Source organism: Fundulus heteroclitus, unplaced genomic scaffold, assembly GCF_011125445.2.
Source record: "Fundulus heteroclitus isolate FHET01 unplaced genomic scaffold, MU-UCD_Fhet_4.1 scaffold_145, whole genome shotgun sequence".
Lineage (NCBI taxonomy): Eukaryota > Metazoa > Chordata > Actinopteri > Cyprinodontiformes > Fundulidae > Fundulus > Fundulus heteroclitus.
Genome location: NW_023396557.1, coordinates 281,485 through 303,582, shown reverse-complemented (window position 1 = coordinate 303,582; position 22,098 = coordinate 281,485). Strand labels below are relative to the sequence as shown.

Here is a 22,098-nt window from a genome sequence, read left to right as displayed (position 1 = left end):
ACGATTATTTTTATTATATAATATGGATTATTTGAGGCAAATTGCTGATTGTCATAAACAATTTACTCTTTTTCATTAATCTAAATACTCTGTCGTTTTTAATGCATAAATAAAAATGCATATTTTGTTAAATCATCATACTCAGTTGCACATTCTTTAATCCAAGTATGCTATTTTATGAAGTGTATTCTATTTTTCTCTTATGTTTTTTAATACATTTTTAACTTTGTGTGTATTGGTATGCTTCAATTTTCCTTTCACTTTACCGCTGGTACACATTAATTTCCCCACTGATGGATAATAAAGATTACTTCTATTCTTCCTCTTTGACAACCCCCATTTCATCCTATTTGCAAAAAGAAATCTAATTTATTATAGCACAATCTTCAGTAATTGAAACGTATAAATTATGTTATTCAATATGCTTGAATTAATTTAGACTTGAGATTAATTTATTTAAACCTTTTATAGGAAGGAAATAAAACCTTTTGACAACGGTGATTTTTCTCCACAATGTATAACAAACCAATAAGAAAAGCCAACAGTCTTTAAATTACCTTGACTCTGTCAAGGCAAGGCAAGGCAAGGCAAATTTATTTATATAGCACATTTCAGTACAGAGACAATGCAAAGTGCTTTACATGATTAAAATATATGAAAATAAAACAGAATAAAAGCAAGCAGGAATAAAATGCAGAAACAAAATAGAACATGGGAGAATAGAAATTAAAAACAAACAAGTAAAAACAGCTGGACTACAAAGTGAGCTAATGATGTTTCAGTAATACAGTTCAATTACTGTCACACAATTTGAGTTTCTAAGTTGTTACATTATAGTTATCATTTTGTTGATAATTTCCTTTTTCAGCCTTTTGTCAATGTGGGACTGACTACATTCACCAAGGTATGTTAAATACAATCTCTCAAAGAGAAAAAGGGTAATTTAGGCAGGACTGAATTTCAATGGGCAGGAAATCGGTCCTAATAATTTTCTTTTTCAGTCAGAAGTCTTGTTCCAAGTTTGTTTTTATTCTGAAATGTGATGCACCAGATCAGAAGCTTATAATACAAATCCAAAAGGCAGAATTTAAAGGTTTGCTTAATTTATTGTTTCGCTATATTGCTGTAACATTGTACGACTAAGGAGAATATTCCTCTATGATTCCAAAGCTAAAAATGTACATGTTGCATTAACTAAGTGTTTGCTACTTAAGAAGAATTTCTCTGTATGGTAAATAATAGAGGTTACTGGTATCTGTACTGAAAGGCAAAAACTTTATTACTGCTACTTTAATGAAACACAAAATGTTTACATCACATTCTCTTGTCCAGTAACTTCACTTTAACATTTTGAGACAAGTTTGGATGTAATTCAGCTGTTTAGCAGTCATTCCAGAATCTTAAAGCAGTTTTTCTTTATCTTGGTAAGAAATTAAACATCTACCTCACAACAGTTGTGGAACGTTAAGGTGGCATTGGGGGTTAGAGCAAAAAACAGGTTTTGGTTGAATTAGCAAAATCTATATAAAAAATAATATTAACAAGCACAAATATAACTATATAAAAAGTGAAAAATTAAAGATAAAAACTTAATTTGAGTGACTTTCATATCAACATTCAAATAAATTACTTTCTAAATAATATTATGAACGTCTTCTTGTTAATGTGACTTCTGAGCTGTTTGGCTTAAAAATACATTCAGTGCGCCACAAAATGTTCATACTCCTTTAATTTCTCTTTAAACTCATAGGCACATTGGTTAATTTAAACCAATCCAAAAAACAAAATCAGTTAAAAAACAAAAACTGGCTAAAATAATGCAGCACTGATGACAAAGGGCAGTGCATAAAATACATTTAAATACATATATGGTTCATGGCTATAACATTTTGATGAGCTTCCTTTCAGTTTAAAATTATAGTTTTTAACAAGGCCACCAGTTTTAGAAACTAATTTCTTTTAAATCTTAACCTGATTTCCAGAGGTTCTAAAACATTTAATAGGAGCGCAATAAAATCAGTATTCAACATAAAATACAAAAGCAGAGGAAAATAATTAAAAGTTTTATGCATAAAACGGAAAAATCAGATTTTCAACAACAATATATAGCTAATCATAATTTAGTGATGAGTGGAAATTATCAAAATGAATACCAGCCACCAGAAACAAACATAAAGCTGTCCTCCTTGTCATTCACTAGACCTAACCCAAACTGGTTGGTGAAAACATTCTGAATATTATTTTAAAGTCCTGCAGCAGTTACCTTAAAATAATAAATTACAGGGTTTGTAGACACAGACACAGGCAGTACTGGAGAAAATAACTTTGTTGAAAAAGTAAATATATATTTTACTAAATCGTGTACTGAGACACTGGGTTTAATTTAATAGAAGTCAACAATCTTTTCTGCCTCTCATTATCAATTAGTGTCCCACAGAAAAGAGTAGCTAATGTTGCATCAGAGAGATAAAGGCTTGAATCACAAAAAGGTTTTATTACTTTCAATGATACGTTTACAATATGTTCCTCAATAGGAAGTATAAATTTGTGAAAAAATCTGTGAGAAACAAAACCACATGCAAGCATGATCTTGGTTTTTAAATAAAAACTGTTAATACAAAGAGCAAATTAATTTGGGTTGAAGTAACTCCACTTTAATCTCACGTGTTTAAGTGTTGATTATTTATACTGTGTTAAGAAAATCTTGATGTGATAGTACTGAGTGGGACGTTTTTTAAATGTCATAAAACACTTTAGATGAATTGTTCTTTGTTTATATTTCTTAGACATCAAATGATGAAAAATAGATATCAATTCTTTTTAATGAGAAAAAACATAAATTAATCCTCATCTCTTGCTTAGCTTAGAGGCTTTGTGACGTCATTGATTGGTTTCAGCTCCGCGTCATTTGGTTGTTGGGTTCAGTTGTCATTGGTCTTGTCATCTGTCTTACCTGCAAAAAAGTACATTTCACTTAAAAGTCAAGTTTTTTGTATTACTGGGATACATAATTTGACTCTCTATAAAATGATTCTGTTAAGTTTAGTGAAGCAATGTTTTGTTTTGTTTCACAGTTACAACGATAAACAGCATCCATCCAACAGCAAACCTGAAGTAAACAGGTTAAACATGTTTATCACAGGTTTCCCACTGAATTTAGACACAGGAACTCAGTTGATGGAACTAAAAATGTCTATTTAATAAAGATGTATTCAACAATAAAACAATTAATTTACAAAATGAAAATGAAATAAAACCATAACAAATTAAGTAAGGTGTTGCTCTTTCAATGTTCCTGTAACCAGGGGTACTGAAGGACATTATTTTTGTTTAAAAGCTTAATTGATACATTACTAAAACCTTAAGGCTGAAATGAGGACTTGAATCACAAATAACATTTGATTATACTAATTTGACCAACAACCAGAAGTGTAGCATTACAGGTTGACAAAGCACTTATTTAAACTTTATTTTCAAGAAGCAGATTTGCTTATGATGTCACATCACTGAGGTATAGAAAACAGATTTTTTTTTTTATTATTTAGACCTATCGACCTTTTGAAAGTTATTTATACATAAATAGGCAGCCTGAAAATTTAAGCTTACCTGAAGAGTTTTTTGTGGTAGTAGTACTTAAACTCCAGTAAGAACTCCAATGGTAATTCCAATGAGGACCAAACTGGGAGTAACTGAGATTCCTTTACCTGAAATATGGATTAGAAGATAATTATATTATTTTCACAATGTATCAGTGTAGCAACCTCCAACCCAACCCACAAAAATGGCACAATTATATTATTCCTTCTACTATTTTCCTAACCTCAAAATAAAAAAAATAAAAATTGACTCGTGTAAGAAACAAGTCAGTGTTGACTGCATAATAATCACAGCATTAATAAAGTATAGACCAGCCTTGTGTCATAGATCCACAATTAACACAAAACCATGAAGGCCCTCTTTCAGATCAGTTTGTCTTTTTACATCATATGAGTTGATCTGCTGAGATCACAGGCTGTGTCTGCTCTCAGAACTTGAAGCTGAGATTATGGGACCAAAGGACCTTAATGGCATACAACTGGCAGCGTTCACATGAGCATTCATTAAGACACATGTCCCAGTTTCTCCTGTATCTGGCTGAGCTCTGTGTGTCTCATGCAGGCTGTTCACATACGTTCAGGGATTTAAATACAAGTAAAGTTGTCTTGCACCATCAACATGTTATCATCTGCATCGGATCTAACATAATAATGTATCCTTTGGTTTAAGTGTGGCATTTTAAAATTTAAAACCTCAAACCCCTTTTGGGTTAGAAGAGCCCTGATTCAAATTGTACTGAGAAACTTTTGGTAAGAATTGAAATGGATGTTCACAGACGGTCTACATCTAATCTAACCACGCTAGGTTTTCTGAAAAGAAGAATGGGGTAGGAATTTGAGTCTCCAAATCTGTGAAGCAGAAACAAGAGAAGTCCAGTTTTTCTGCTTCAGCACTTCTGGCTTAATTAGCCTGTAACTTTCTAAATCACATCTAAACTGTGATCTTATGGGGAACAACAGTATTTTATAATCATTGATCGGATGCATAGGTCTACGCTGTGCAATCAGTGACAGGCTACAGTAAACTCTCAGTGACACATTCACATTCTCTGCTGTAGGCTGGATAACAAAACATCACACACATCTTTAAACTACATGCATCATTATGCTGACAATAAAGCACAAAACAGCAGGAAACCACCTTCAGTTGTAAAGGACGGTGTATGTTTATCTCCATTCAGTCATCAGTGTTTTAGCACATTTAAATCCAGATGTGACACGTCTGTAGATGTGTCCACTATTTCCTCTGTTCTCAGGAACAGTTTTTTCCTACCATTTCCATCACTGAATGGTTTTCAATGTCATGACACAGAGGCAAACAACTAAATAAATCTCCACTCTTGTTTGACTTTATAGAAAACTCAACATCCAATTACAGGAAAAACAACAACGTAATGGACTAACTGCTGCCTCTCCCCTCAGATGCACTTAGTTCTGATTTCAGCTTCAACAAACAGCAAAATGCAACACTTCTGTATAAACTCCCCTTAAAGAAAATATGAAAAATGTGTCTGACCGCCTATAGCGTTATTACATACAGTGAATGTTTGTATTGTTAAAATGTGCTTGTTTTAAAATGCTGGTTCACAACAGTGGTGCAGCTTTAATAGTTATGGGTAACATAAGAAGCCTGTTTCTAAAATATTTGTGAATTTTGAAGTCATGATGCTTAGTTTTTTTGAGATGCTTTTTATTCCACTTTGATATAAACAGCTCAAAAAAATAAATAAAGGGAACACTTAAACGATACAATGTAACTCCAAGCCCGTCAAACTTCTGATCCACCAGCTAATAGTGGATCTGAGGAGGGCAAAAACACCTGTGACCAGTGTTTCCATCCAGGGGGTCCCTGTTGACACTGTGGAGAAGTATAAGTACCTGGGAGTGTACTTTAACAATAAGATGGACTGGACTAGAAACACCGAGGCGGTCTACAAAAAAGGGCCAAAGCCGACTCTTTTTCCTGAGGAGGCCGAGGTCCTTTAAAATGTGGGACGCTGCTGAGGATGTTTTATGAGTCTGTTGTTGCCGGCACGCTCTTCTTTGCTGTCACATGCTGGGGCAGTGGGCTGAGGATCGCTGACAACAACAGACTGAACAAAGTGATCAGGAGGGCCGGTGATGTTGCGGGGGAGGAGCTGGACACTCTGACGGCAGTGGCAGAGAGGAGGATGCTGTCCAGGCTTCATTTCATCTTAGACAATGTTTCATACCCTCTCTATGACACACTGGCCCAACAGAGGAGCTCCTTCTGCAGAAGACTCCTCTTACCGAGATGCACCACAGAGTGCCACAGGAAATCATTCCTGCCTGTGGCCATCAATCTCTACAACACCTCCCTCAGTGATTCAGACCCCCCCCCCCCCACCCTGTAATTGAAATGTATTCATTCTTTGCACTGTTCTTGCACAATGTCACTATCACTTTATTTTGGATTTATATTATATATATATATATATATATATATATATATATATATATATATATATATATATATATATATATATAAATAAATGTTTGTATATCTGAATATCTGGAGCGTGTAACAAAAGTAATTTCCCTCTGGGATTATTAAAGTAGGTCTGATTCTGATTCTGAGTAGGCCATCCACCACCTTATCAGGAGCTGTCCAGATGTTGTAGGGAGGTCATACGGGCACATGGAGGCCGCACACGCTACTGAGCCTCATTTTCACTTGTCTTAAGGACATTACATAAAAGTTGGATCCGTCTGTAGTGTGTTTTTCCATTTTAACTTTGAGTGTGGCTCCAAATCCAGACCTCCATGGATTAATAAATTTGATTCCCATTGATCCTTTTTCAGTGGCTTTGTTGTCAGCACATTCAGTTATGTAAAAAACAAAGTATTTAATAAGAATACTTCATTTATTCATTCATTCACATCTAGGATGTGTTATTTTAGTGTTCCCTTTATTTTTTGAGCAGTGTATTTAAGACCTATTTATGCAAGAGAAATTAAAACTTAAAGCACATATTGAATTTCAGCCTGACTTTTAGTATAATATTCAATTTACTATCAAACATGACAAAAGGTTAAAACCATAACATAAAGAGGACAACCTAAATTATCTAGAAATATAACAATTAATGTGCTAGGGCCAAGAGCTCCTGGACTTTCTTATTGAAAGTATTTTATCAAATAAAATATAGAAATAAACTTTTTCGCAAATGAAAGGTTTGTTTTACTAATTAAAACACGATTCTCAGAATCAGTCTTCATTTCATCAGTGTACAGCGCAGCAATTTCCACCATTTGAAACACAGTTTTTGTTATTGCAATTTTAAGTTAAATCTAAACTAAGTTGACAGAGACATGCGTTAGCCTAGGTTTTATTCGGTAAAACGACTGCTTTTTCCAAATCTAAGACCATGGTTTTTAAACATTGTTGCTATGGAACGTGCAACAGCGACTCGAGGTACGCTGATCGGCCGCATATGAAGGATGTTTTCTTCATTACTTTCCCGAAATTCAAGAGTGCCTAGGAGAAATGTGTGTGCTGGGTACACCGGTGCGGTCGGCCTACATATGTAGCAAGCATTTTGTTGGAGGAAAGGGCCCAACCGAAGAACATCCTGACCAAATTCCAGCGACATCAAGTAGTGAACAGGTAAGAGTATTTTGGTGGCCGACATGTTAATAATGAAGCGCCTGCTACCATGATAGCATATAGGCTATCATGGCAGCTGAGATGTAAACAATTGTTTTGTAGCTACCTATTGGCAACATATACCGATTCCTGGACGGTGATTACAAAAAAAAAAAAAAAAAGGCAGACGACGGCATGAACGCCGCGCAGGAAAAAAACCCAAAGCTTATCGTTCGATCAACTCGGCCCGTTTTCCAGTCTTTTTAAGCCCTCGACACTCAAGCCATCGTTTGAGCTGAACGTTGGTGTGTTCTTCGACAGTGCGACCAGTAAACCGCGTGCCTGGGACATCGTCTTGGGAAAGTTTAATGGCTGTAAAGTCGGTCATATCGCTGGTTCTGTTGCGTGTGTAATAGCTGGTTGCTACGGGCGTTCTCTACCTGTATGCCCTACCTAAGCGGCAAAAGGGGCGTTGCTCTTGAGACGGTGACGTCACGTGCGCGGTACGCTATTGCAAGAGCCCTCGGCCCGCACCCACAGGCTCAGAAGTCTTGTGCAAGACCGCGAGAGTCGGTCTTGCTTTACGGCGAGAACTCCATGTGTTTTTTCCCTGCCATTCACTATATGCACGCACGAAAGCAACAACAAAGAACCGCGTGTTAACGTCAAATAAACATGCAAGCATATCGAGTTTTATTATTATTATTATTACTATTATTATTATTATTTTTTTTTTTTTTTTGAATGTTGGCGAGACGCTACCGCGGAAGAAACCTTTGCCGTGAACTCACACATCCATGTGAGAAGGATGACAAATTCTGAGTTTGACCCAGAGAACACCCCTACAGTCAACCACAGAGGTGGAAACATTAGGATTTAGGTCTGTTTTCTTTTGCTAAGAGTAGATGGCAACTTTATCACATTGATAGGTTGAGGATAATGACCTTCATCCCTCACCCAGAGCAGATGGGCTGGGGATGAGTCTTCACGTATGAAAAAACCCAAAACACACCACTGACGCAACAAATGAGTACCAAACATGTAACACATTACGGGATGGAGGAGCCCAGCCAGTCATGTCTGTGTTCTGCTGAGGTACAAACACTGATTTCATTTAATGACATGCAAATAACTTTTAACTTTTATGTAATGTGTTCTGACTGGGTTTTTGGTATTCTGTTTCTCTCCATGAAAACCTAATCATTTGGTCCACACAAACTCTGCCACCTGCTGGTTCGATGGGAAAATATCAAGTCAACTGCATAAAATTGTTGTTTTGAGCAGCAAACCACAGAGCTGGTTAAGTACTGTTTATCTCAACAGAAACAGAAAACACTAACATACAGCTGTTGCAAACATCTAAACCATTTTAAACACCAACCAAAAATTAGTTCTAAGACTGAAAACTACAACTTTCAATTTCTCTCCAAGAAATGAGAAGTGAGGCAACATTAACGTTTTTTCAAACTCTTTGACTTGTTCCAGGATGTTTTCTAGAACTGATTTTAGGATCCAGTTGTTTACCTGAGCTCTTTGTCGTTTTTGTACCCATGGAGCTTATATCATGTGATTTAGTCTTTAATCAATATCAAGGGCCCCATTCCTATTAACATACTTTTGACCCCAAGACTGCTGAATAACCAGTTAAAAATAATAATAATAATAATAAACTTCCTTTGTTGCATGTTGCCTTGAGACTCTGGACTCATTTAACAAGCAGCTAAAGACATTCCTGTTAAAACAGGTTTTTTCCATGAGAGATTTTAAATATTATTGTACATTTGTTTTTCATTCATCTGCATCATTAATGTTTTTTGTACTTTAATCACGTTTTTATGTTACGGTCTGTCTTCTGTCTACAAATACCATTTCTTTACTTTCTTACTAAGGTGGTCTGATCATGATTCTCATTGTGAATATGCACAAGATGTTAGAAAACTATGACTGAATTTGTGTGTAATTTGTTAAGTTTTTTGTTTTTAACTACACTTGTGTTATTTACTGTCACTGACTTGATCTTCATTAAACATACATTATTCTGTTTAAAACAAAATTAAGATCCCTCAACAGTATTGTTCCTGTATTTAGTTTGATTAAGGATTCATACCCATTAAGACATGTTAAAGTCTGATTCAGTTAAAATCCATAGGGATGTCTTTCTTTTTATTTTCTACACGTCCACTTAGCAGATAATAAATCATTTAGAAAAATAAACACTATATATTTAAAAATCGAAAATAGCACTTGGCTAAACTTACCTCTGACAGTCACATGTGTAGTTTTTTTAGACTGATGGTGTTTTTCCTCCTGTGTGGCTTCGCAGGTATAGTTGTCTGTCTTGGTCACTGTGGTCTCCAGGATCACATCATAGAAGGTTTGCCCTTTGTCAGTGATCTGTGGTGCTTTATTAGAAACGTTGTTTCCAGCGCTGTCATACCAGACTACAGTGGGTTCAGGAGAAGCTTTAAGAACTTCACACCTCAGCAGTGCCCCGTCATCAGTTGGACGGACTTTTGAGACTGATGCTATAGCTGTAAACAGAAATGTTATTATACAAGTTTAACAGTCCTGGATTTTTTTTCATGTTAGTCTGTCTCAATATATTTTCACAAGGAGCAAAACAGTTCTAAATCTGTTCAAGTATAACTGGTACTTGAGGAAAGAATTTCATTTCAGAACAGCTTACATTAATAATCAACAATTTCAAAATATATAAAACGGTTCTAATTGCATTATTTATTTTTACATAAAAACGTTTAAATAACTACAAATGATAATCTAAATAAATGGGATGAGCAGTTTCTGGGTTTGTAAAAACAACAGACTTTGGAGATAATCGATGACGTTTTCAAAAATATAACTCACCCAATCGACTTAACTTTATGGAACCTGGAGGTTGTATGCGACCCAATATTTACACGTTAACAATAATATAAAATACACTACATGTTTAAGTATATTTGTAAACGTTTACACATTTGTGTTACTTTGTTTGAAAGCTTTTAACCAATATTGTTGTTTTTTAAACACAATTACGTATCTTTGCGAACTGCAACTGAATACTTTCATCATATCTTAGACCAGTAAAAAAGTAAGAACCTCTGCCCCAACATATCTTTAGTTAACAAATCTGTGGTTACATAAGACGAGCAAAAACGAGCACATAAAAAAAATTTAGTCGTTTCTACTCAGTAAACTAAACCATTAAAACAGTTTCTGCACTTTTAAATCCAAGCGGAAGTCAATTTACCTGGAATAAATTTCAGCAAAATCCGTTTAGACGATAAGAAATGACTCGAAACCACTATAGCTCAGTGCTCGAAACCCCCCAGACCAACGAATGTCCGTAAGCATTAATGGAGCGCTAGATGAGTTGACGAATGAGGTTCAGCTTCTCTGACATCACGACCAACCAGGTAGAAAAAAAAACAATCAGCATCCCCGTTTTATCTCACCGTACAACTCCACCAACCTTCTCGGTCAGTCAGCCAATCAGGGGAGAGTATCTCTCAATTATGACGTTTCTGCTTTCTCCAAAGCTGCTTATTCAATAGAAAATTCGTTTTTCTAAATTATCCACAGATTGTTGCCAATAAACTAGACTTTACAGTCAATATAAATCAGGTTTTAAACCTCTCCAATGTTAATGAACTGATGGAGGATAAAAACGGGTCTCATCCGTAGTAATCACAACACTTCAAAGAGTTTGAAAGCAGAGATGTTTAAACAACATGTTGAAAAGCTTATTTATGTTAGGTGTAACATTAATGGCTACGGAAAAATATGGAAGATATGTTTTAAACCAAATTTATTGTCAAGTTTGTAGTTATTGTTTATTAACTCTGTTTCCATCTACTAGAGATGGGCTGTGTTGCAATTTATACATTTTTGATTCACAACATCACACTGTTTTCAAAATTTGTGTAAGGATTAGAGAGAAAAACACAGAACTGATAAAATCAAACAGGATAAATCCCATATGAAGCAGGTTTCCAGGAATTAGGAGCAAAAAACAGTTCTAAATTTGATTAACTAACTGATTCCTTATGAAATAACTTTATTTCAGAACTACATATTTTAATAACCAATACTTTAAAAATATAAAAAATAAACTTACTGATATTTCAATTAGGCTCTAATTTTATTTATTTATTTACTTAAAGATGACTAAATAACTATTAGTGATAATCTAAATAACTGTGATGAGCATTTTCCGTGTTTTTAAAAATGACACACTTTGGAGATTGTCTATGACGTCATGAAAAATATAACTCACCCAATCCTCTTGAGGCCTCTTCTGTTAGGGGAAAAGAAAGGATATGTTAAATAGCTGTTAATGTCACCAACTTGGGAGTTACAGAATAAATCACATATTAAGCAGGTTTCTAAGATTTAGGAGCACAAATACAGTCCTAAACTTGATTCCTTATGAAAGATTTAATTTCAGAAAAGCTTACATTAATAATTAGTATGTAATTGTAAAATATAAAGAAAACATATTGAGACTTTACTTAGGTTCTAAATATAATATTTGTTTTCAAAAAAGACGACTAAATAACTACAAGTGGTAATCTAATAACTGATGAGCAGTTTCTGGGACTGATAAAACCTTGTCTACAGCTATGACTGTGATCAACCCTAAGAGGTTAAGCCTACTGTAAGGGAAAAGAAAGGATATGTTACATAGATGTCACCATCTTGGGAGTAACATGAAACAGGACAAATCCCATATTAAGCAGGTTTCTAAGATTTAGGAGCACAAAAACAGTCCTAAATTTGATCAAGTATAACTGATTCCTTATGAACAATTCAATTTCAGAAAAGCTTAAATTAATAATTAATATGTGTTTTTTTAATATATAAACAATATATAAACAACTTTGATCAGGTTCTAATTATATTATTCATTTTCACTTAAAGATGACTAAATAACTACGAGTGGTAATCTAATAACTGTATTGAGCAGTTTCTGGGACTGATAAAACCTTGTCTACAGCTATGGCTGTGATCAACCCTAAGAGGTTTTAAGAATCCTGCACATAGTTACATAGTTGTTAATGCTACCATCTTGAGAGTAACACAAAGCATGATAAATCCCATATTAAGCAGGTTTCTAGGATTCATTTTTCCCCTGTGGAATATTGCCTAAATTAGAAACATTCTGTCCAGGATTGACGCTAAAAAACTAGTCCATGGATTTGTTACTTGAAGACTGAACTGTTGTGATTCTTTAGAATTAGGTCCATGAAAAATGCAGTTAAAAGCCCTCAGCTGATGCAAAATGCTGCAGAAAGAGTTTATTTAATGCACATATCCTTTGGTGAGTAGATCCCTAATCTTGTAGGCCCCATTTTATGATATTGTTTTCTGAGCTTCCAGGCAAGCAGCTTGGATTATTTAAAGTCAACCTCATGGTTTGTCTGTTTAGTGAACCTGGTATCTTCTTCTACTTTATCAAAGTAACTATTTCTTGTTTGAGTCATCTCATCTCTATGAGTAGTGGTGGGTCTTTACTTTTACTTTGTTGTTTCAGTACTGTTAGTTTTAGAATACAAACTTCCTATTTTTATTTGCTAATTTTCTTTGATGGCATCACTAGATTCACATTCCTAGCATCATTGTCATCCAAATGTGTTTTTAATTCTGTCTTTATTTGCCATTTAAACTCAGAAGTATTTAACATGCTTACATTTATTTGCCATGTAAGTTTTGGTGTAATGTCTCAATGTAATTGTGATCGGGAACTGGAGTGATCTGATATCTCTCTCTGAGTTATCTCACGTTCCTTTAGTCTTTGCCTCTTAGTTATGCACAAATGGATAGTCAGTTCCTGAATATGCTTTGTGTCCACTTGAGTAGAAAGCTAAATGTCTGTCTTGCTGATGAAAACCCCTCTAAATGTTCATCAAACTCAAATCTTTAATTCTCCTTTAATCTTTCCTTAATTGGGCTGTGTCTGACTTTGTCTAGAAAAGTATGTTGAGGTCTTTCATCACCAATTAAGCCTGCCGAGGATTGGAACGCTATTAAAGAAATATTTTCTTGAAAAAATGTTTTGGTGCTACACGGAGATGAAGGCACATTCAACAAGGTCACATACTTATCTAATTTGACCTTTATCTTAACAATCCTGCCCTTCTTGTCTTTAGGCTCTGACTGGACACATTAATATTTATTATGCATCAAAATAGCCACGCCACTCTTATGTCCTGTTTTAAAATATGCATAGTAAGTACACCTAAAACCATTTATCTTTTCATGTTTCTGGTGGGGTTCTTGCCAAAATATAACTTGCGCCTTCTTAATTGTTTTAATATTAATTTACTTCTCTTAACAGGAGTCGACACATCATTGACATTTGGGGAGATAACTTTAAATTGTTTATTACTCATAGACCAATATTCTCCTAGACACTTACTTGCATCCCCTGAGATCAGTGAATAAGAACCATGAACAGTAACAAAACAATAAAATATGACCAAAAAGTGATCTACCATGGAAGAGGTGTTCTCTAAACCTTATGTATCCTGGGATGTTACCCCAGATTGCTCCCCGGGCGCTGCACATGGCAGCCCACTGCCCCCCAAGGGTGATGGGTTAAAATCAGAGAACAAATTTCATTGTAATGTATGTTTCAATGACAATAAAGATGATATTACTATTACTAGAGTAGACCATCCAGCAGTATTTGTTTGCCTGTCTGATCCAGTTTCTGTGGATTGTGCCTGTTTGTCTTGCCCTTGTTTGACTCTCCTCTAGGCCTCTGATTCTGGACACTGAATCTTCGATCCACCTACTGACCAAGCCTGACATCTTGCCGTCTGGATTCCTCTGCCTGCCTCTAATTATTATGCATGATCCCAACCTGCACTACAGATTCCCCTTTTTGTCTCAGCCCCACCATCAGCCTGTCTCAAGCAGATCCATCACCCAGACAAACTGAGCAACCAAACAGAGCCCTTGGATCCATATATCTGAACCAGCGCAAACTCCTGGATTCTGAGAAGGTTAGTAGTGGCTTTTATTCAGTGTTTACATTCACTAACTGAGTTGATTCCAGCTACTAACTATTATCCTCTTGTTGCAGTGGTTCCTGAGTGTGTTCCTGACTCTTTCCTGCCTTGCTACACCTTTTTATTCAATACACCTTTAAACTGCTCGTAGTCTGGTCAAATAACTGGGTCCCCAGTTTCTTATAAGAATTCCTTTATTTTCCCCTAATGATGAAATTTTGGTGTAACAGCAAACACACAGACAGTTCTTGTGCAACCACGTAATTTCAAAAGTCACAAAATTAGTGAAATGAAGTTCACCTGTGCGTAGATGTGTTTATATTATCTGTCAATATAAACACAACTGTTTCTGAAAGGCCCCAGACACTGTAGCACTACTAATCAGATGTATTTCTGTCATCATCTTCTGTCAGATGACTCTGCTTTCTCAGGAAGTGCAGTCTGATCTGTACTTTTAAACGACTTCCTGATTGTATCTCCAGTGCAGTCGACTGTCAGGTGAACACCAAAGTATTTCTCCTCCACTTCTCTCACAATGGAAATAGTGTTGGACCTTTACTTGTCGGTGGACCACACAGCGATCCTCCACCTCCCTGTACTCAGCCTCTTGTCCATGTCTGATACACCCTACAACCAAGGGGGGGGGTTGCTCTCTCATTTCTTTCGCAGCAGTTAACAAATGCTCTATCCTGAATGGGGTTGGGAAACCCGTCACATATGCAGGCTGATCCAGCTAACCTTTGCTGGAGAGAAGCTGATCTGGAAGTCTCTCTGCAAGCTGTACAGAGGACCACACGGGGAGCATAAGGAAACACTTCTACTGTGCGGAGTTCCCCACTGTCAACAGGCCGAGCGCAGCCCATCGGAATCTGTGTAAACCTCACCTAGGCCGGGATTCACAAGGACTGGGGGCAGCCACTTCCTCGCCTTCTGCCCAGACAACCAGCTTCCCCCTAAAGCAACTTCCTCCCACCGGATAACTCTAAGTCAATTGAACGGAGGCAGAGATTTGGCAGAGTAGCAGGGACAGTAAAATGGTTTACTTTTACTGTGCTTTGCTGTTTTGTTTTTAAGGTTGAACTGAGGTAAAAATACCTGGAATTTACAGGCTAAGCTCCCACAAGTAATTTTGAAACAATGCTTAAACACTTTCCATAAGTGTTTCGTACACCGCTCGCATAATAATTTTTGTGTTTTTTCAGGTCAGCTCATTACAACAAAATATGTCTTAAAAGTCTTTTTAAGTTAGTGGCGAATGTCAACTTGCATTAGCCGCTATAAGCCTCTCTAACAACTCGCTAATACCCTAATTAAAGAAAGCTACAGTTTGTTTTAAACAACTTTTGTTTTGCTCTGCCATCATTCGATAGTGCTCCGAGCGTTAGTACAGCATTAATAGGGAAAAATAATGTAAATTTAATGGTGTTTTGTGTAAACTTAAGGTTAACTCAAGCTAATGTAAACAATGGCCACAGAATGCGCCCCGACACGTCATTTCAGGTTGATCATCGGACAATTTCTGTGTACATCGTTCCTTAGTTTCTGTAATCTTAATTTTGCTTAGTAGTTTTGTTAAGTTTCACTAGTTTAGTAGAGAGGGTTTGTTGATTGAATATGTGTCATGCTCTACACAGTTCTGGGTTTTTGTATGTGTTTGTTTAGTTACATTCTGCCTGCTTTCCTTTGTTGCTCTCTCTCGCCCACTGTTGACACAAGCTCTGTCTCTCTCCTCAGTTTCTCTCTCAGCTCTTTCTCCACACCTGCGTCCAATTCACCAACCTTCCCTGCTTTTGTTCCTGTTCCTCTCCTCACAATTTTTAGGCTCCTCTCGTTTCTCCACTCCCTGCTGGTTTCTTCTGTTCTGCTCTCCACTGCATCAATTGTTGCTACCCCCATGCCCACTGCTGCTGCCTGTCACCTTGCCTCATCGCTTCCTCGTGTTCCACCCCAGGTTTATGTTTTGGTTTTTGCTGCTGAGTTCTCCAGTGTTTTTGTAAGTTTTTGGATGTTGTTCATTAATCTCAACCATAACAGCTCCCTGTCTAGGTCTCTCTGGGTTTGGTCCAACCACAAACCTAACCCCCAAACATGACAATATGATTAATTCAGATAAACAACATTCTGTAATGGTGTTCACTGGATGTTCATTTTATTTCTGTTAATAAATTCTTATTCTTGAAGAGACGTTGTCACTCATTTATTCTATATGTGTGCAGAGTTCGCTGTGAAAAGAATGCCAGTGTTCGACTCATTCCTTTCAGCTATTGTCCTCATATCAGCTGTCTGGGCAGATATTCACAGGACAATACCTAACAGACCCAGAGTTGTTATTTAGACATTAAATAACTTAAAACATGCGTAATGGCACAACAACTGTTTGCAGCAAGATGCTGCATTTCTTCTGAGTCTGTTATAGAGTGTGATCTCTTCTGCCATCATCTCTGGAGTAATGGGATCAGATGCAGTGACTTAAATATGTCAACAATCTACTGTAGGAAAGAAGGCTAGTTCTGTTCTGTTCTGGGGACTCCACTAGAACCTTTGGAGACTGTGCAAAGAAAGATTCATGAAATATTGAACATTACGACTAACCCTAAGTAGCCATAATAAGTACTCTCTCTTAATCAGAGTATTTTCAGTCAGAAGCTTCCTCATATCTACTGTATGACAGACCGCTACAGAATATCCTAACCAGTGTCATCACCATCTACAACTCTTTGAAGAAACCTGCATAATATAAGCTACAACATTTGGGATTAATAAAGTATATTTGTATTGAAATGAATTAAGACTGAGGAGCTCTTCAAACTAGTCATAGGCAAAGTTAAGAAGCCAGGGTGGGGTTAAAAAAAAAATCTAAATCTTTGATGTTACCCCAGAGCACCATCAAATCCATCACCTTGAAATGGAAAGCACACATTACCATAGTAGAAATTATGCACACTGAAGTTTCTGTTATTTTGTCCTATTTGTTGTTTGCTCTACAATAAAAGCAAAAGACAATCACTTAAATACTAAGACCTTAAATACTATTTTCACATCTTTGAAGTAAAAAGAGCTTATTTTTTTATAGGCAGAAACATTTCTGTATTATGCAGTACTTGTCCCTGTTTCAGTAATAATAAAATGACATGATTATCAAAGTCAGACTTTCTTCTTAACCACAGTTATTATACTATCTGATCTCAGCTAAAATATTTTTAATCATTGTAAACCTTGAACTTGAAAGGGACTTCAATTGGCTCATGTAATTTTAGGATATTTATACAAACTTGGATTTTATTTAAAATAATAAGGTTAGCATTTGTTGTCATTTTAACTTAAAGATGACCATCTCACTACGTGAGGAAGACAAATATATTTCCAGTCTATAGACAAAAGCTGTGCACCGAGAAATCTACACCTTTTCCACTCGGTTATCTCCTGAATGAACTGTGATTGTCACTTTCTTGGTTGTGAATCATTAAAAAGGAAAACAATTGGGAATATTGTCAATGACCTCATTAGAAACATGGCTCACCAGGGTTAAAGTCTCCTGATCTGTCCTTTAACATCATTTCTGAAAGGAAAAAAAAATATATATTTTACATAGTTGACATCACCAGCTTGGAAGTAACATGAAACAGAAATAATAACATAAATTCCATATTAAAAAAGTTTCTAGGATTTCCATCTTTCTCCTCAGTAATGTCAAATTTAAAAATATCCTTTCCAGGATTGATGCTGAAAAACCAATCCATGCATTTGTTACTTCAAGAACTATTGTAATTCTTTATTATCAAGAAGTCCAGAAAACCAGGTGTGCTTCGGTGGTGCAGTGGTTGGCGTGCACGACCCATGTACGGAGGCCTTAGTCCTTGATGCGGCCGAACCAGGTTTGACTCTGACCTGTGGTCCATTGCTACATGTCTTTCCTCCTGTCTCGTACACCCTCTCCTGTCAGCCCATTATATGAAAAACGAGCTACTGGTGCCATAAAAACCTCAAAAGAAGTCCAGAAAATGCAGAAAAAAGACTTCAGTTGACCCAAAATGCTGCAGCAAGAGTTCAGATAAAGAGAATTAAAGGGGTATCATGTTTTTCCTATCTATGTTAGCTTCCCTTCACTGACTCCGTGTTAAAATCAAGAATATAATTTAAAATTCTTCTTCCCACATATGAACCCATAATAATCAACCTCCATATCATATATCAGAGCTCTGATTTCCCTGTATGTTCCTAATAGAGCACTTTGCTCTCAGATTGCAGGTCTATTGGTGGTTCCAAGCGTCTAAAAGTAGAATGGGAGGCAGATCCTTAAGTTATCAGGCTCCTCTCCTGTGGAACCAACTCCCAGTTATAGAAGCTAAAGCTGACCTGGTGTTGTGTTTATCTGTGACACCATCTTGGAGGGGGGTCTTGGCTGTGCTACTGCTGCCAACAACTTCCTGTTATACTTTTATAATAACACACTTGACCCTGTCTTTCAGTGTTTCACTGTTTTGTGTCTCTGCTCTGACTTCTCAAACCCCCAGTCAGTCGTAGCAGATAGTCATTCACACTGAACCAGGTTCTGCTGGAGGTTTCTTCCTGCTGAAGGAAAGCTTTCCTCTCCACTGTTGTTACATGCATGCTCAGTATGAGGGATTGCTGCAAAGTCAGCAACACAATGCAAGTAACAATCCACTTTCCGGGAGGAGTGAACGCCGAATGTTATGACTTGATGCAATCTGCTGGGTTTCCTTAGAGACAAAACTTTTACACCAATTTTAATAATAATCTGAACTTGACTGCATTGTTTGGTAACCAGGATCAAATTACTTGGAATCTGTCTGTATGGATGGATTGAGGTTGCCTTTCTTCTGTAAAGTGCCTTGAGATGACATTTGTTGTGAATTTTTACTATACAAATAAACTGAATTTAAACTAAATTAAGTTCATTTTGACAAGGGAACTCTAAAAGTTTTTCCTCCTCACAATTTTTTAACTGTCCTGATTGCTGCAACAAAGAAGCTGCAATCTTTCCTAAAAAGTGTTTTACAGACAAGACTGACCATATCAGCCAGGATGGGGGTATTTACATTTCCTTAGAGATCAGGTAGCAAGACTTGCTTATGTTATCAGGTTCAAATAAATAAAGGCAAAACATTTAAAAATGGTAATTTACGTGAAAGCCAAACAATATAATCTAAGAAGCAAAAGAGAAAAAAAGTAGAAAGTGCACCAAGGTCATAATGCATAACAATAATAATGAAAAAAATGCTCCAGAAAGTCTTCCTATAAAATATAGTTTGCCTTTTGTAGAACTTATTCTGGAGTTTGTCAGTATTACAATATAAATCCACACTTGAATGTTCTTTTCACACAAAAGCAATTTGACATGAGTACTGGGGTTATTTGGCAGACAAAAAAAGCACTGATAAATAAATAATAAATAAATTAATTCATTAATTTTGCATAAAACACTCACCAACAGTAAGCTCAATCTTGTTAAGTGCTGATGGAATAACTTTTCCTGGGTCACTATACTTGCAGTCGTAACTTCCATTATCTGACTCTTTTGCTTTATTGATTTTTATAGAGGCATTTCCTGACTCTAGCTCATCTGGAAAATGAGAGACCCGATCTCTAAACAGCTCATCTTGTATTGTAACGCGGCCATTTTCCACAATATATATTTCCTTGTTATCTTTTATCCATTCAATGCGCTTATCTGTAAGTGTTGTGCCCAAAGAACAAGGTATGATGACATTGTCATCTTCTTTGGTGGTAATCTTGGCAACACCTGAAAAACAAAGAGAATCATCATTAGAAGTGTTCACACATTCACCAAAGTTAGTCAGAAACAGAAGTTTGATAGTATTTAACAGAAAATAACATGCCCTTCAGTATATTTATTCCATATTAAGTGTGTGCTATGTCCTTTTTTTTTACAGTTGTGTGGGAACTCTCACAAACACTAATCTGGGGAGGTTTCTCAAATTTATTAAGGTGGGTGTTTTTACTGCCCCCAAGCGTCCATGGGTTAACATTACTGCAGGTTTAACACTAACTAGGAATAAAAATATTTATATTTTCAGGTTCCTGTAGTAGTTTGTTTGACAAATATAATTTATTACACAATCTGTCTGCCACCAACATAAACCATAAAAAACTGGTTTTACAACTTTGCTTTTACAAATTTGTTTTCTCTGTATTTCACAAACTAAGGCTGAATCATGTTGCCAAATTAAGTACCCTGGAGTTAAAGAGTGCCAACACATGTAAGAATCTTTGCAAAACAGTTATTTTTCCAGGGTGTTAAGCACCAGTCCTGTTTGCAAGCAGGGTAGTGTGGAATGACCTGGACATTTTAAAGAACACGTTCCCAGGCCTGTGTGTATACATGTGTGCATGCAGAGCACGCAGAAATATGAAGAAATCACTGTTGGTGTGTAGAGAAGGCTCAGGGTAGTATGTGTGTGAGAGGTTGAAATAAATTTAAATGAAATGGTTTCTTTATTTAAATATAAAATGTAGTAATGTATACATTAATTCATTTGTAATACCCTTGTTTATGTCCCTTTGTTTATGAGCATAAAGTAAAGTATTTCAGTATGAAAGCGCATATATATTTGCATATTCAATAATATGCCATTACCATATGTCTGTCTAAACAACGTATTTCAGCATTAAAACATATTTTTCATGAGTGACAGCGTCATATGTCATAACCGCATATCTGCTGTTTGGAGCCGACGCTGATACGTCGGCTCTAGTAGGCAGCGCAAGTCCATGGGGCGTCTACCTTTCCTCCATGGGGCGTCTACCAGCCTACGTCACTAGCAGCGCACATCCTCCTCACCTCAAGTTCTCTGCTGCGACACAAATGATCCAACATCCTAACTCCACAAAAGGCAAACTCTACTTTACAAGCATGTTAGAAAAACAGGAGTATGGGGGCAGATAGACGTAATTCTTTCCTAGCATCTCTCAGCTGTGAAGGATGGTGCAGCGTTAAAATGATCTAGACCACGACTAGACGAAGGTGTGGCGACTGTTTCCGTTATTTCTGCAGCAAATAAGAAGGTCCAGAATTTTACATTCAAGCAGATGAGTTATTTAAATTTGACACGGATTATTTAACGTAGGATGTTCAATATTACTAATAGATATTCGAATAGGCCTCTATATAATCCGCATTTACTAATGAATACATTTATGAAATAAGTCTTTTTGCTTTTCTTACCGTTTCCATCAACAAGAGTTGTTCCACTAAACATAAGAAAGCAGGTCAGCAGTAAAATAAACTCCATAGCTGCTCTAATCTGCCGCTTATCGTTTCACCCACAGCCTGTTCTGTAAAACCGCGTGGAGCCTCTCCTCTCAGTCTAACTGAACAATCTTCAATTCATCAGCTTTCAGTTTCTGATCAGATATAGAAAAACTCCCTTCCGGTGTTCTGCCTTTATGTTGAGCTTGCTCAGGGTCTCTCGCAACATTTACATCATAAAATTCAGCCAGTCAAACAACATAGGCTTAGGAACCGGGGGGCCGTGTCCCCCCTCAATATTGGAGGCAGTCGCATTTGTCCCCCTCAATAAGTTCACCGCGGCGCGGAGGAGAAAAATACTTGATTTTGAAATCTTTACTTTACATGCTTTTGTTTTGAAAGCGCACTGGCTCCCCCTCCCTTTGCAGAGGGTTTGGCAGATGCGGGAGGCTGCGCTGCCAAGAAACAGTCTGACCAGAGACCTCAGAACCAGGCGAAAGACTCTGCAGGGAATGCTGCATGGAGGATGGCTGGTTTAAATCATCTTTTGGTTAGTTGGTACCCCTTGACACTTGACACTGCCTCTCTCCCTCCCCAGTTCAGGACCTACAGCCACACCATGTAGCATCTCCAGACCTTCTGCGTTACAGT

At 36.7% G+C, this 22,098-nt stretch overlaps 1 protein-coding gene across 1 annotated transcript; it reads right to left on the bottom strand.

Moving 5' to 3' along the window:
• Positions 1-542: 542 nt before the first annotated feature.
• On the bottom strand, positions 543-21,773 carry LOC105922979 (V-set domain-containing T-cell activation inhibitor 1). Its single transcript, XM_036129186.1, has 7 exons — positions 21,424-21,773; positions 19,666-19,980; positions 17,737-17,775; positions 11,480-11,500; positions 9,462-9,734; positions 3,607-3,704; positions 543-2,953 (listed from the first exon to the last, which is right to left on the bottom strand). The coding sequence occupies exons 1-6, from the start codon at positions 21,488-21,490 to the stop codon at positions 3,634-3,636; spliced, it is 786 nt and encodes a 261-aa protein (XP_035985079.1). The 5' UTR covers positions 21,491-21,773; the 3' UTR covers positions 543-2,953; positions 3,607-3,633.
• Between the last annotated feature and the right edge of the window lie 325 nt (positions 21,774-22,098).

What these genes read in the sequence shown, in the direction of transcription:
- LOC105922979 (XM_036129186.1), bottom strand. Translation starts at nt 21,490, where the DNA reads ATGGAGTTTATTTTACTGCTGACCTGCTTTCTTATGTTTAGTGGAACA. An exon ending in CAAGATTGAGCTTACTGTTG is followed by an intron (nt 17,776 to 19,665) that starts GTGAGTGTTTTA and finishes TTTTCCTTTCAG; the next exon opens with AAATGATGTTAAAGGACAGA. An exon ending in ATCAGGAGACTTTAACCCTG is followed by an intron (nt 11,501 to 17,736) that starts GTGAGCCATGTT and finishes TTCCCCTAACAG; the next exon opens with AAGAGGCCTCAAGAGGATTG.